This window comes from Nelusetta ayraudi, unplaced genomic scaffold, assembly GCF_046127955.1.
Source record: "Nelusetta ayraudi isolate G7.1 ecotype Tasmania unplaced genomic scaffold, CSIRO-AGI_Nayr_v1 ptg000135l, whole genome shotgun sequence".
In the NCBI taxonomy this organism is placed as follows: Eukaryota; Metazoa; Chordata; class Actinopteri; order Tetraodontiformes; family Monacanthidae; genus Nelusetta; species Nelusetta ayraudi.
The window spans coordinates 6,966,293-6,979,365 of NW_027466185.1; the positions used below are offsets into that span (position 1 = coordinate 6,966,293).

A 13,073-nucleotide genomic window follows, 5' to 3' on the forward strand; every position below is an offset into this window, starting at 1 on the left:
CTCGCTCCCTCGTCCGGGAAACAAAATGAAAGTGATGCGGCGCGACAGCTTTAGTCAGCGTGGGAAATCTCAGAGCGGGGGAAAGGAGGGGTCGGGGCGGGGAGAGGGGGGCGAAATGCTACTGATGCCGTTTCTCCAGGATGGAGGACGTGTGGCGAGGGGCCGCGTCGCCGTCCCCGTAAGGATCATCAATTATGGAGGAGGTTAACGGAGTGTGGCGAAAGGTCACGAGATATATTATATTCCGCCTGTGCTTTGCATGACTGAAACAAGGGGTGGTGAGGCTCGACGCGGGGCCACATGGTCACATGCTAAAAATAGAGCAGCGCTGCCATTTTCCATTCGAAGTAACAAAAAAACAAAACAAAGCAAAAAAACGGAATTGGTGTCGGACGATTTCTCGGACGATTTCTCGGACGATTCGGTTTCCACCCGCCACTAACGCTCCTCTGCCCCCGACTGTGTTTGGGCCCCAGCTGGAGGTGTTCTGCGAGGTGATGACCATGGAGCAGGCCGGCTACGTGATGCTGACGGACTACCTGCAGAACAACTTCCGGGAGCAGCAGCAGCAATTCATGGGCCAGGTGTTCGCCTCGTACACCGGAGTGGAGGACATCCTTGCGCCCAGTACGTCGACTCTGGTCGCACTCGCATGACACCCGCTCACTTTCCTCAAGACAAGAGCAACGGCGCGGGTGACACTCATGAATGACAATCAGCAAAAAAAAGATGGCCCTTTCAGAGTAAAGTGATTACCCTCATTTATGCTCATTTAAAGCTGCCAAACACATTTCTTCACTTTTTCCTAAAAATGCATGGAAATATTGACGAAGCAGGAAAAAAAACACATGAGTTAAGAAGTGTGAAGGATGTCTTATGTCTAAATAATAAGCCAAGCAATTTGAAAGCCATCTGCAGTGTGCACATGAGCCCAAGTAGACGTGAAAAATTACAGAAAATGGTTTTACAGGGAAATATTCCTTTATGTTGAATGTGGATAATAATGGTAAATAGTGAACTGAAGGAAAGTGTAAAATGAGAGAAAAGCAAAGAACAAGACAGAAGGGCCAGCGATAATCAACATATGTGAGCGTGTGCAATGTTGGTCAGCTAGAAAATACAATGGAGGGAAAAATCTCATCGACCGTTCGCTTGAAGGACAAACGTAGCGTGAAACCATAATGCTGTGTGTGTGTGTGTGTGTGTGTGTGTGTGTGTGTGTGCAGTGCAAATGTCGTAAATGTAATTAACCTGCAATTACTGTCCGGGGCTTCTTCTTTGTTTGCTCACAAGATAGTTCATTCGAGCAACGAACGCACTCCCCTGGAAGTCAGGAATGGAAAGAAGTTTTCATTATCCTTTAATTAAGAACAGCAAATTAATATGAGCTCATCATCAAAAAAAAAAAAAAAAAGGGTTCAGAGCTCACTGAAAAACATTCACCTGTTGGTATTGACGCCATTACTCAGCAATGCTCGGGGAGATCAGGTGACTCAACTTGATCAGGACCAAGGAGCAAATTAGTAATTTAGCTTCTCTGAATGGAACAACCTGAGGAGCGTCGGAGGAAGCTGGAGGAACCACACGCAGCCACAAGGAGCGTGTTATAAAAGAGTTCAATGCAGTAATTCCATGAGGGGTTTTTGTTCATAGCTACAGTTGCTGATGCAGGATTGCACAGTTTTAGGGAGGCACTTAGCAAAAGGTCATTTGCAGCATCCGTGCAGACGTTTAGCCACCACATTTGCCGGTCCCTTCCTCCTGAGTCCCAACACCGTCAGAACGGAAAACGGTTGCGCTGAAAAACATAATTTAATCAGATTTTTTTCCTCCACATTTCATAAAGGCAACGGTGATGAAACAGTTCCGACTTTCAAATGAGAGACTTTACTAGCTTTTCCCCTCTTTACATCATTCTAAAAGAGCATCTTTGGCTTCGGATAAAAGGGCTGATTTCCATTTTCCGGATCTCTTTCCGGCTGCTTTTATCTTCTATCCTCACCAACCTCTCAGCTCTCACTTCAGCTTTTCGTCCGAGTCGTCCTGCTCTCGTGTGCTGAGCCCCGGGTCTGACACTCAGAACTGGGGCTCGGTGCCCACAGGCAGCATCTCGCTGGTTCAAGAACCGAGAGGAAAAAGTGGCAGCTTAATTTTTTATTGTTATAATTATTATTCCTGTTTTGGCAAAGGAATAATATTCACTGTTAGTATCATATAATACACAACACATTCTTAAATTTTGCTGAGCCTAATGCTATTTGTTCTCCAGAGCTGAGAGTGGTTCCTCGGGGCACTGATCAGTGGTGCTACATGCAATGAATTTGAAAAAAAAAGGAAAAAAACTTTCCTTTTTAGCCTCGAAAAGTTTCATCTCTGACTCAACATTTCTCCAGGGCTTTTTACTCCAAAGTCTCTCAAAGAACCTCCCTCGCTCGTCGCTCCTTGTCTTTTTTGCGCTATCGGTCCTATGTGTTTTTTTTTTTTTTTTCATAGCCGCGTCTTTTGCAGCTGTAACCGCTCCCTTTCCGAGGTCAGCCTCGTCGCGATCATCAAAAGATATAATTCACAATGCTCTCCTCCGCTGGGTCGGCCCTCGTGTGAAGTGTCTTTTCATTGGCCGGGGAGCTGGACTTTGTAGTTCAGTGGCCCTCATCATCTCTCCGTGCCGGCAAATTTATTTTGCGGCTCTTTTTGAAATTGAAATAAAAGTGTTCGGGGGGGCGGGGGTCTCCTTTTCCCGTGCCTGTGACAAATTCGTACAGCCTTTCATGCACACACACAGACGCACTCATGCAATCTGCCACTCGTTGCTAAGCTCACCTCTTAAGCTGGACCTGATGCAGTCTGCTCCGCTTTTCCTCCGTTCCATGTAGTTAAACATTAAATATGCCCATTTAAAGTGGCAGAACAAGATTTTTTTTTCACCACTAGCGAGCACATAATGAAGAGGTTTCGTGCTCTCACTTCCTCCCGGCAATGAAGCTCCCCAACCCTGCGCGTGCGAGGAAAACGTGGAGTGACAATTAAAACGTATGATACCAATAGACAACGTTAGCTACAACTGTGATGAGTACAACCCAAAATCCAGAGTCTCTGTTACCATGTGCAGTCATGTTTCCACCACTATCAGTGACGAAATGTGCCTCATCTTAATGGTGCACTCACAGTTACGTAATCATAATTGTCGCCAATGTTACCTGGAGGGTATTTAATGCTTTGTGAGTGACATTCGCACCACACAACGGAGGTAGGGCAACTGTTCCAATGGGCGGGAGGAATCGGAGATTCAAATGCACAAATGTGCTCTTGTGGCCAGTCCAGATTTGCAAACATTAGGATAGAAGGGGATATTAATGTGATACGTGATTTTTTTTTTCTTTTATCCAACAGTAGCTGCGTTTCCATTTCAGTTTTTCTCAAAACAAAAGCGATATTTCGAAAATTTCGACAAAGTACAATTGCGATTTGCAGGTGTCCCCATTGATTGGTGTGAAGCGCATAAGTCGTAATTCTTGTCAAATCTCGTCTCGTGAGATTTTACGAGAATAACATTTGCTTTTGTTTGTTTACGTTTGTTTGCTGTCAAGAACAAGGTGTTTCGTCCACCGGATGGTTTTTATTAAACGTCACCATCATTGCATTGGCGTCAGGGAGGGCATGGCCAAAACAACAAACAGAATGGCTCTGTTAGGGATCTTACCTATGAAGAAAACAATCAAATAAATGACAGTCAAACTAACCTCCTTAACTAAAACACAGGAGAAAAAGGTCACAACAAAAATGGCTTCCCTCCCCTACGGGCTACGTGGACTCAAAAGGAACTGAAATAGATTACAAAACAGAGTTGATGGCTGAACACAGAATGCTGCTGCTGCGGCACATGGCCTCTGGTTGGGAGCTGGGAGAAGGACAAAGAGACCGAGGTGTTGAAGTCCTCCTCCTTAAATATTGGCACCAGCCAATCATCTTACTGCACCTGAAAACAAGCCAAAAAAGGGAACACAGGATCTACTGCGCCATCTAGTGCCCAAAAGGACACACAGCAGACAAAAGGAACTGACAATGTAAACCCAAAACTATACAACATATATGTATACATTTACATAACAACTTGAAGTGAACTGGTCACGTGACCCCGTACGTCATGTACGGTGACATGTAAATGCGAAAAATAGTTTTGCGATATACCTCGGTATCGATACGTCTGAAAAACCACCTCATGAGAGCGTCAAAACCTTTTAGCCGTATTTGAGAGGCTTTTTGAAGTTTAGGTGTTTCCAATTTTTTATTGTGATATTTAGATTTTGCGCAATTCTAGGGGTAATGGAAACAGCAGCTAGTGATGAAGATCACACATTGCCCCTGCACTCCATCAGCCTCTCACATTTCTTTGCCATATCAACTGTCACTTTCCAAAAAGTTTTCCTCCGTCGTCATCTTCTCCTGTATGCTCCTCCAGCTTGCAGCTCGGAGCCGGAAAACATTCAGGCCGACGCCCAGAATGACACGACCATCGTGGTGACGTGGGAGCGCCCCCGTGTGGTCTACGACACCACCATCGACTGGTACACCGTCACTTACCAGAGGCTGCAGGGCCGAGACCAGAGCAAGCGGGAGTACAGGACGGACGGGGACCAGGACGTGGTACGAAGAAAGGAATTTCCAATGGTGTCATTCCGTCTGTGCTCGGGGGGGTGGGGTGGAGGGAAGGTGGAGGGTGGTGGCTCCGCACTGGGAACATGAACACACAGTCAGGCAGAAGTCGTTCGTCAATGCAGTGTTGGCGTCTGTCTGTGGAGCTGCTGACGGATCGATTCGCTGGATTGATTGACGATCAATCGTAGCTTCTTTACAGGTCATTGAGCGCCTGTTATACCGACCGGGCCAACACTGTGGCTGTTTATTGTTTGTTTGGACTTTAACATACCAACAAAATAAAACACAATCGTACTCTAAAAAGTAGGATATACTATTATTGAATGAGATTTTTGAAGTGATACCATCGAATGAGTGCTCTCTCTATTACATAACCTCAGAATTATACGAGTGAAGATCCCAAAGAGCAGAGATCATTAGATTTATCGTTCTTGTTCAAGGGCGTTGGTTCCCCAAATGTGATATTTTTGCACTTGCAAGGAATTGCGGTAAAATAACGAGCTGTGATCCAATTGCTGCCCTTCAGTGTATTGATCGTCTCATTTAGAATGTTAAAAAATAAAACCCCACCACCTCTGGATGAAAAACGAACAAACATTGCCAGCCTGAAAGATTGAGTTTGTTCACAAGGCTCGCTCGCGGATCACACGTGATGGTGAATGGAACGACTCATTTCGACGTTGTCACTTCCCAGGGTGCCATCATCTCCAGCCTGCTGGCCAACAGCAGCTATGTGGTTCAGGTGGTCGCCGTCTGCACCAACGGACTGACGGGGAGGTGGAGCGACCAGGTCATAGTGGACATGCCGCTGGAGGACCCCGGTAAAGACCACTGTTGGTGAAAACTAAACTAAATTCAAAACGATAGTCAAGGTTAACTGTTTTTTCCCCCCCTGTCATTTTTGTGTGTAGAAAGCGGATCTGACCCTGAGCCCGGCTCGAGAGACGTAGACGTCAACAGGGAGGTAAGGATGTGACGTTGAGTGATGTGCGGATCGATACTATCGATACTTCTGATACCAGATTTTTATGCTTTCGAATTTATTCTCATATCAAAATATCGATACTTTAGATACTTTGGTCATTTGAGGTAATGTAGGAGAAGAACTTGAACAAAGTGGAAAGTGACTAAACTATCAAGATCTTGTCGGAATGATACGGCATTGATGGGAACTACTTTTTCTTCCGCCTGGGTAAGTGCGGAATGCCTAAGAGCAGCTGCACACTGAGCACAGTGTCAGACACTGCTGCATGGGAAAGACAGGTGTCTCTGGTGGAGTCCTTTAGTACTGCAGGCAGGAGGTACAGATGGATAAAATTAGCTAACTGTTGCTGTTGGAGTAAATATGGAGAGAATTGATCATTCAAAGTGAAATACACAGACGGGGCGTCATTAAATTATACAGAGTCATTGCAATTAAACAGCAACGGTGAAATTTGGAAAAATATAGAGAATATAATAGAACACCTTTGTTAATGCCACATTGTGGCAAAGAGATAGAAACATTGTATTAATTTAAAAGAAATAAAAATAATATATATATAAAGTATGAAGGAAAAACAAGATATTTACAAACAAGATATTTATATATTTACATACTCGATAAGATGGATAAAAAATAATATTTTCTTTGTAAAATGTATCTATTTTAATTTGCAATCAGTCTGTATAATTATTGTGGGATTTGTTGATCGGTATTGAATCAGTATTGGAACAGTATCGCGATACCTGCTTGAATTATCCTCAGTATCTCATCGGAAAGAAAAACGTCGGAATCGAACATCACTACCATGGAGGAGCCGCCAAAGGTTTCTGGGAAAAATAAAAACACTGATAAAATAATGCGTCTCATTCTGTCTCTCATTCTGTGCTGAATTAATGAAGCTCACTTCAAACAACGAAACTGTGCTTTAAGTAGGAGGCAGCCACTGCGTTAAACTGGTCATTTAGAGGATTTCTAAGAGCTTGTTTTCCCACTCTGCCTCTGACAGATGTTTTTTTTTCTTCTTTTTTTTTTTCTTTTTGAATCTCTGTGGTAGGTTTCATCAAAAGGCAGACGGCTAAAGCCGGAGGACCAGAACCAAGGCGATGTGTCTCAGGAGGACCACAGCCCCGTGGAGGAGGTCCCGGCTGAGCAGACCAGAGTTTACCAGAACCAGCCAACGCACCAGGACGCCAGGCCTCCCTCCGAGTCGGCCGTCCTCCAGAAAACACGGACCAGGCCCAACGAGAGGGCGACTACCAGCCCGGTGGAGCCCGAGCCCGACTACATGGACCACAACTGGATCGACGAGGATCAGGAGGAGCCGACGCAGGGGCCGCCCGCCAACCCGGCCTTCAACAGCAACGGCGCCATCTGGGTGAACGAGGCCACGCAGCAGCCGGGCTTCCTGTTCCCGGTGGTCCGGACGACCAGCCAGCCGGTGGTGCGCAGGCAGATGACGGAGGAGGCCTCGCTGTCAATGACCCCGCGTCAGGTACCTCACTGGTCATACATCCAGCTTAACTTGACTGTTGCTACGCGTGTCGCGACATCGGAAACCCATGTGTTGTTGGCGTTGACACGTTATTCGGCCAAAATGTAAAAAAGATTTTAGAGTGTTAGTCGTGGATTTAAGGAGATCATTGTTCATGATGGACCTTTAAGGAATGGTTCACTCAGGATTAATCAGAGTCCAGGAGGTTTCCATACACTGTTATTTTTATTTTATGTTACTTTATTTTATTTCATTTGCGACTGCATGCAAAAAATGTGAAGAAGAACAAAATCAAAAATAATCATAATATCAGTTTCCTTTTGGACCTGGTGACGTTAGTGATGAGGAACTTCTCATTTGTGAAACGATTTGTAAAACAGCTTAAAAATTCAGCAAGTGGCTGCATGGAGCCAAGAATCAAAGTGACTTAAACCCTCAGGTAACCAACAGAGAAAAAACAGTCCATGTTATAATTATTGTGTGTAATAACATGCGACAATATATTGTTTGTATTCCTACGAAGGGGCTTTTTTTTTTTATGTTAGCATGAAACACAACTTGTTAAATATTGTCCATAATCTCAAACATTAGCTCCTTTTATCAGTTCATTTACTCTTTTTTCCAACTTTTTTTTATTGAAAGAGAATATAAAATACTTCCAGTCGCTGAATAACAAGTCATCATTTTTTTGGGAAAGTATATACGTATATGCCCACATAGTTACAGTATACCTACAAAACATATATACATGAAAAAAAAACAACTTCAAATAAAGAGCACTCTGAAGAGTGTAACAAAAAAAGAAAAGACATTAAAATATAATGAAATGAACAATTACCCCCCCCCCCCACCCCCCACCCCTGCGGCTCATCACCAACACATAATATTGGTTACTTACTGTATGTACAACAACAGGTACACATTCAGATGGGTAATACCTCTGAGTTTGTGAAAGTTAATTTACTCCTATTTCACCCCCTTGCAGTCCAGCGATGGCGAAGTGCCGGACCAGGCCGGAGACGGCGGCCTCCCCTCCACCCGGTCGAACGTTTACGCTCCTCCTGCGGAGGACGTCCAGGTCGCAGACGTCTTCTATGAAGACACAGTCAGCAGCAGCACCGTCCCAACAGGACCAGCTGCTGCGCCAGGTCTGTTCCGACTGTGTGTGCGTGTACGTGTGTGCCTGTGTGCCTGTGTGTGAAATGCAAAGATCACATGCTGATGTGTCTTTGATGTAATTTAGAGGAATTTCATGCTGATCCCAACTTTTAATTTGAAATGTAATGTTGAGCACACACATTATTAATATTATTGTTGCCAGACTCCAGTGGGGCAGCCTGGAAAAAAAGCAGAGTATTAACTTAAAAGTGACCACGAACCCGAGGGAGATATTGGTGAGATGGTAATGTCATTTGTGACATCACAAAGGGCTGATTTTCCAGACTCACACTTTTTTTAAGCAAAATAAGTCAGGAATTTCTCACTGCCGTTTTAGTGACATATACTGTAGTATTGTTTGACAACGCAGTCATGCAGGATACATTTTTTAAAGGAACCTTTAATGTTATAATTTGTAAACTTTGACCTTCTGTAATCTGCGATGATTGCTTATGTGGAGCGTTTGGCCCTTTTTATGTGCTTTCCTAGTTCAGTCAAATAGACAAACAAGTGACTACAACCATGCAACATACTCTCACAGCAAACAAAGCATTAAAAAATAATAAGACCGACCAAAACAAAAACCACGACATGGCCGCAAGCTCATTGATTTTCCCCCTTGCTGCTTTGTTGCACAAAGCTCCCCGACCGTCTCCATCCCTCTCCAAGGGGAGGACAGCACGTCAAGTCGAGAGACATCCCTTAATACCCCTGCCCCCCCACTCCTCACCCCCCCACTGCCGCCACTTGTCCTGCGGCATCACATCAGCTCGGCTTTCGCCGCCTCGAGAAAAAAAAATCCAAGTACCCCGGCGGCACGACAGTCAACTCCGCAGGTGTCGCCTCGCATCAAGCCGCAAGCTTGCGTCATCGCCGTGTTCCCCTCGCAGGTAGCGGAGAGGACAGGGCCTCCTCCTCCTCCTCGCCGTCGTCCGGAGACGGAGGAGCTTCGGGTGGCAAACCCCCGCTGGGCACCGCCGGGCCGGCGCCGCCCAGCCCCTCCTCGCTGTGGATCACAGAGAGAGTGGACGGCGGCGGCAACACGCTGGCGGGGTCGGCCTACAGACCGTTCACCTCCTCCTCGCTGCTCACGGTGCTGATGCACACGACCCAGCCCATGTTCACTGGTAAGATGAAGCTTTACACTGTCGGCACTAGTGTACCGTGAGATAGTGTCAGGTGTAGCGTGAAAAATTATCCAATTTCTCGTAATTCGTCAAGAAAAAAAAAAACATTCCGTTGTGGAGTGCCTATTTTCCTCCCTCCATTTATCCAAGTTACCAGCTTTGTGTGCATCTAACCATGACCAGTATAACCATGCCTGAGTATAAATAAATTAAGAGACTATTTTGTTATTATTAGGCTAGAAATTGAACAAAAAGAACATGACTTAGAAAACCAAGAGTATGACTTTTATAGCCTTTTGTTAACAGTGCGTTTGAAAAGTCAAATCCACTATTTTCAAGTTCCTTCATTTGTACCTGACAATAAATTTGACATACACACAGGAAACTCTGCAATTCCAGTTTTAAAAAAAAATAACGTTGGCCGACCAACATCATAGGACATCTTCAAATAGACAAAGAAGAGCAACATTTTCAAGAAAGCATTAACGTAAAAAGTACTTCAGCAGAATTTTCACCTCTCCTCAATCTCCACCTTGTCACAATGTAGCAGTTTGATAAACATAAATGGCCTTAAAGTGTTTCAATAGGGTCGTTCGTAATCAACAGCTGCCGAAGTCTTTGGGATTGTTGAGAATTAAAGTACTCGTATATATTACAAGTACTTTATTATTATATTTTTCGCCCACTGTAAAGAAAAGTAGTGTGTGGCAGCCCCAGGTGAGGTCATGCTTCTGCAGCTCTGCATGATCTCATTTTGCTCTCTGGGGCTCAGCGATTAGAAGGCTCAGTGCTGCACCCTGGTGGCTGTCTTTCACACCTGACATGGTCCACACTCCGTTTGTTCAGCAAAACATTAAATGACGTCCAAATATGTTTTTCTTATTATTATTTTCTTATATTTCTATTCTTTCCTATTGTTACATGCTTTGTGTGATGGACTACCTGCAGAATTTAAATCTGAATGATCTTTTATTTGTCCTACACAAGAAATATATTTAGCCTTTTTTCTTAAAAAAAAAAAAAAGACAGAAAAAAATTTAACACACAACCATCTCAGGCAGGGACTGTGCGCACGCCTTAGTGTGTTAGACTAGAGTTACAACAATACGTCAGATGACGTTGAACCTGCAAACTTTTAAAATGGCCTGTGCTGCAGCAAATGTACCAAAAGGACTGTAGAAATGGCACCAGTGGCTCACAAAACCCTCAAAGTGAAGACATCAGCAGAGTACCGTGCCGTTCCTCAAAGTTTCTGTCCCACGGGGAAGTTGAAAGAGATCCATTCACTTCTAATCCCCCAAACCCTTGAAGGGAACACTCCAGGCCTTCCTGTGCTTCTCCTGCCAACCCTGCCGGTAAATAGACCGGCCCGCTCGTCCGTCGTAAACTCCTTTAAGAAGCACTTTGTGGCTCCTCAAATGGATTCTGCATCGTTTGGTTCTCCAATTCACTGACTCGAATCTTGATCTCGAGCCCTTTTAAAGACAGCAAGCGATGGTCCAAGGTGGTCTGGAATGCCAGAGAGGAAGAGGGAAGGGCAGTATGGACGGAAAAAGACATCAAGTTCTTAATTGTTTCACATTGATGATAAATTACTAGGGTTTGTCTCTTTTCAACCCTTATGAGGCCAGTAGAATTCAAATCTTGAGGGGCATTTGAATGTCTTTGGGCCCTGCCTGTAAGACGTTTCATATTGTTAAAACAGCAAAAAACACAATTAAAGTAGACGGTGAAAGAAATGCAGGGCCAGAATAAACAAAGTGAAGTGTAGGTGAGAAAGATGGCGGGAAGATTGCGATTCGTACCCATAACACGCACGGCTGAAAGCTACCGACCGAACGCTTTCGTCACAATGATTTGATCAGAATGTTTGCTTTCTTCTGTGTCCACCAGAGGGCAGAAACAGCAGCCACGAGTCTCGCATCGGCCTGGTGGGAGGCGTCGAGAGGGAGAGGAGGACTGTGGTGCCCCTCGCTGTGGTCTCCACCCTCACCATCATCTGCCTGCTGGTGCTGGTGGGCATTCTCATCTACTGGAGGTGAGCGCACCCACAAACACACACACCCACACACACACACACAATCAGTGTTTCTGTGCCGTCCTTCCGATATTGAAAAATTCCCGCGTGTCACAGAAACTGTTTCCAGCCGGCGAGCTTCTACGCGGACGAAAGCGCGTCGCCCAAAGTCATGTCTGCCCCGTCGACCCCCCTGCTGTTGGCTACAGGTATCACACACACCACACACTACACACCACTACATTATCATCACAAACCTGGGCCTAAACGTTCCCTTCCGGCTCCAGACGGTCACGAGCCGCTGACGGTGAAGCAGTTTGTGAAGCACGTCATGGAGCTGCACACCACCAACACCTTCTCCAAGGAGTTTGAGGTGCGTCAGACATTTGCCATCAAAACCTCCTTGGAGGTGGAAAAGTCATATTTGTAATCTTCCGCGAGATGTGTTTTCTGAGGGTTTTTTTTAATACTTCCTTCATACTTCTGTTAACATCATGCTCTTTTTGGAAAATGCCACTCAGGGGGCAGATGATGGCTACTGCTGTGTTTTCGTGTCTGCTTCTAACAATGGCAGCTCTCCATAGCGTTGACTGTCAATGAAGATGGACTGACTGACACCCACTGGTTTTTCCAAATACCTGTTTTGAAGCCTAGATATTGGTTTCTTTTGCTTCGCTTTGTCCATTTTGAAACCGGAAAATGTAATATTTGGATGTGTGGACGGTACTGGAGATAAGTGCAACACCCGCTGATAAACCGACTGGAATTGGCTGTTAAACTTTAACCCCGCCTGCAACTTTTTGACCATTTTTAACTCAAACATAGGGTAATTTTTTTGTTGTTGCTTGCAACAGAACTTGTTTGTGGAGGTTGAATTTAGGCCTCCTTTCTGTATTGTCATTTTCAGTCTTTTTGCAACCAACTTTGGCGGTTCCTGCTGGCCAAACAACAGAATGCAGATTTTTGGTCCTTCCGCGTTGGGCTACTTTTTCGAAACTGGAAGTGGTTCCATCTTAATGGACATACATATATATATATATAACGCAAACTTGCATCGAACCTGCATAAATTCGGAGAGGTTCCAGTCCAAACTTCCTGACGCAAGTGTGTCGGCGACTTCACTGTTGCTGGTAGCATTTTACATCTGCATGACTGTTTACATCGTCCCCCCTGGCATAAACCTCCCGAGCAACACACAGATGGGATCAGTTCAAGTGAACTCTGCCACAGTTGCCGGTGTTTTGTCTCTCATCTCAGCTGCAAATAAGCTGTGAAATCATCATCATCATCATCATCATCATCAAAAAATATATAATTAATTAATTAATTAATTAATTTGCTTGAGTTAAAACTGAGTGGCTACGCCTCTCTGTGTGTACCTGAACCCTGTGTTCCTGTTACCTGCACTGACTCCCTGCCTGTCTGTCTGTCTGTCATCTGGCCCCTCCCCCGCTCTCCTCCCACCTCCACTGCCACCACCATCGTCGTCGTGCTTTCTGCATCCTCACCACCCTCCATTAGATTGTCAAAGAGTCCTACGAGGTAAGACGGCGACCCGCTGCATCTAATCTCCTCACTGCTCCGCCCTCACTGTGTCATCTTGTGTGTCAGTTCAGGTGTCCAGTACAATCTTGGGCA

At 45.1% G+C, this 13,073-nt stretch overlaps 1 protein-coding gene across 2 annotated transcripts in view; it reads left to right on the forward strand.

Moving 5' to 3' along the window:
- ptprz1b (protein tyrosine phosphatase receptor type Z1b) overlaps positions 1 to 13,073 on the forward strand; it is a 56,148-nt gene that overhangs the window by 35,070 nt on the left and 8,005 nt on the right. Inside the window, exons 8-18 of one of the 2 annotated variants that reach the window (XM_076051623.1) lie at positions 477 to 627; positions 4,460 to 4,644; positions 5,351 to 5,477; positions 5,568 to 5,620; positions 6,696 to 7,133; positions 8,119 to 8,281; positions 9,182 to 9,418; positions 11,312 to 11,456; positions 11,553 to 11,644; positions 11,723 to 11,808; positions 12,957 to 12,977. In XM_076051623.1, the coding sequence (XP_075907738.1) occupies positions 477 to 627; positions 4,460 to 4,644; positions 5,351 to 5,477; positions 5,568 to 5,620; positions 6,696 to 7,133; positions 8,119 to 8,281; positions 9,182 to 9,418; positions 11,312 to 11,456; positions 11,553 to 11,644; positions 11,723 to 11,808; positions 12,957 to 12,977 (1,698 nt within the window). The remainder of the gene's footprint in view (positions 1 to 476; positions 628 to 4,459; positions 4,645 to 5,350; positions 5,478 to 5,567; positions 5,621 to 6,695; positions 7,134 to 8,118; positions 8,282 to 9,181; positions 9,419 to 11,311; positions 11,457 to 11,552; positions 11,645 to 11,722; positions 11,809 to 12,956; positions 12,978 to 13,073) is intronic. The other variant, XM_076051625.1, reaches the window with a different exon arrangement.